Source organism: Aplysia californica, unplaced genomic scaffold (assembly GCF_000002075.1).
Source record: "Aplysia californica isolate F4 #8 unplaced genomic scaffold, AplCal3.0 scaffold00057, whole genome shotgun sequence".
NCBI lineage: Eukaryota > Metazoa > Mollusca > Gastropoda > Aplysiida > Aplysiidae > Aplysia > Aplysia californica.
Genome location: NW_004797327.1, coordinates 871,745 through 874,011, shown reverse-complemented (window position 1 = coordinate 874,011; position 2,267 = coordinate 871,745). Strand labels below are relative to the sequence as shown.

The 2,267-nt window shown below is 38.0% G+C and overlaps 1 protein-coding gene across 1 annotated transcript in view; it reads right to left on the bottom strand.

The window, feature by feature from the left end:
• Window positions 1-2,267, bottom strand: part of LOC101856325 (cytochrome P450 26A1) — a 7,003-nt gene that overhangs the window by 2,663 nt on the left and 2,073 nt on the right. The window contains exons 3-4 of the mRNA XM_035968408.1: window positions 1,621-1,797; window positions 216-452 (exon numbers count right to left, since the gene is read on the bottom strand). Coding sequence (XP_035824301.1) covers window positions 216-452; window positions 1,621-1,797 — 414 coding nt within the window. The remainder of the gene's footprint in view (window positions 1-215; window positions 453-1,620; window positions 1,798-2,267) is intronic.

The window sequence follows — 2,267 nt, the reverse complement described above, 5'->3', positions numbered from 1 at the left end:
TCTATCTATCTATCTATCTATCTATCTATCTATCTATCTATCTATCTATCTATCTATCTATCTATCTATCTATCTGTCTATCTATCTATCTAATATAGATAGATAGATATACCAAAGCGTTATTTAAACTGTAGTTGTCTTCGACGTGTACAACGGATATTTAAAATAAAATCTGATATGCTTACCACATTCATTACATGAAGTATGATACTAACCTTAGCCAGTCCAGATCCAGGGAAGTTGTAGGGCAGAGAGAAAATATTCTCAGTGAACACAGTGAAGAGCTCCACAAGAGCATTGTGATCTTCTGTTGGCAGACTAATCCCTAGAAGGGTCTCACAAGACAAGGCGAAGGTCATACGTTTGCTCTCGAGATAACCCATTACAGAATCTTTGGAACACCACGTCTTTATTCGCTCACGCACCGTCTGAGAAAGAGGGAATACATGAATCTTGTTCAGTACATGTGGGGAAGAAAATATCGACTTCTAATGTGAAACCAATTTCATAGAGAAAGCTGGGGTACCAGCCACAACGACATTCACAGCAACAGGGCGTTTTGTGTAATCGTCGATCACATCTTGCTATCCCCATATTTTGACATAGGAGGAACACATACCAAGAAACAACCCCTTATATAAAATAGGCAAACAGATAAGAAAACTTAACTAAAACAAAGCACACAGAAAAGAAAGTCAAAAGCCATAAAAGGCACAGAGTATTTCCTGAAGTACATATTAAAAAACAGTGGGATAAGATTAAATCAGGAACGGACTCGAAGTCTCCTTGTTGAATTACCCCCCTCCCCCCTCCTTCTTGCTCACGAATTTAACAGCGATTAATACAAATTATCTAGAGGGGAGATCAACCTCCCTTATAAAAAAAAAAAGAAAGTGGGTGGTTGGCGTGTGCTCTGGTGTGGTTTGCTCCTTCTTTCCTATCAAACATATATCGTCCTTATCTCCCCTTGTTCTTTTTTATGTTTGTTACTCTCTTGTAACACCTCTAATCTTCTGACGCTCATATGACCTGATGCAGTTGCGAGTGCTGTAAAACCTCTACTAAAACTAAACTAAAACTAAAACCTCCTTCCCAAAGGAAGGAAGTACGGCATAAATGTCGATCTGTGGCTGTGCCCAATACCCCGCTGTCGTTCAAATCAGATAAAATACACACAAAGTCCCTAAAGAATTAAACAATCAAACAACAAATAATCAAAAGAACAATAAACCAGGCTCACCCTCTGAATCATGGCCACATACCCCCTCTACCGAAATAGTAGTTTAAATTTTTTTTAAAGACTCAAAGAGTTAAAAAAAATAAATAAAACAGAAACCAATACAAAAAACAAACAAACAAACAAACACAGAAAAAAAACATCAAAAGAAAGAAAGAAAGAAAATAAAGAACAAAGCCAGGCTCACACCCTGTATCATGGCCACATTTCCGAAACAATAATATAAACAAATTACAAAACAAACAAACAAACAAAACAACAAACAAAGCACTCAAATAAAAAAAACAACAACAACAAAAACAACAAATAAACAAACAACACACACACACACACACACGCACAAAAGAGAGAGAGAGAGAAAAAAAGAGCAAAGCCAGACTCACCCTCTGTATCATGGCTACATAGCCCTCCAGAGCCTCCCCACTGAAGGCCCTCTGTAGCCCCCTCCTCCTGCTCCTGTGCACCTCTCCGGCCGCTGTGGCAACGCTGTGTGAGCCAAGCAGTATCTGTACGCTCCGCGGCCAGTAGGCGCTCACGAGGCTGTGCTCGTTCATCAGAACCTGGGTAATTTCATGATCGGATTAAGATGGTAGTTTTAGTACGAGTTTTACGGCACTTGTGGCACAGTAAGGTCATATATAAGTGCCGAAGATTGGAGGTGTTACAAAGGAGTAACAAACACAAAAAGAGGAGGAGAGATAAGGACGGTAGACGTTTGAAAGGAAAGAAGAAGCAACCAACACCAGAGCACCCGCCAACCACCAGCAATTAAGATGGTACTACTGACAATGTAATAAAAACAAATAAAACACTAATATCAACGTTAATAAAATGTATTATTGTTAGATATATCAGAATAGTAATGATAATGATGAAGGCAACCAACCCCTCCCCCAAAACAACAACAGCAACAACAAAAACAATGGCAAAAGTAATAACAACAAAATGATGTAAAAAATCTGACTATAACAACAATAATACAGACAACAATACTAAGATAATAATAATAATAATAATATTAATAATAAAA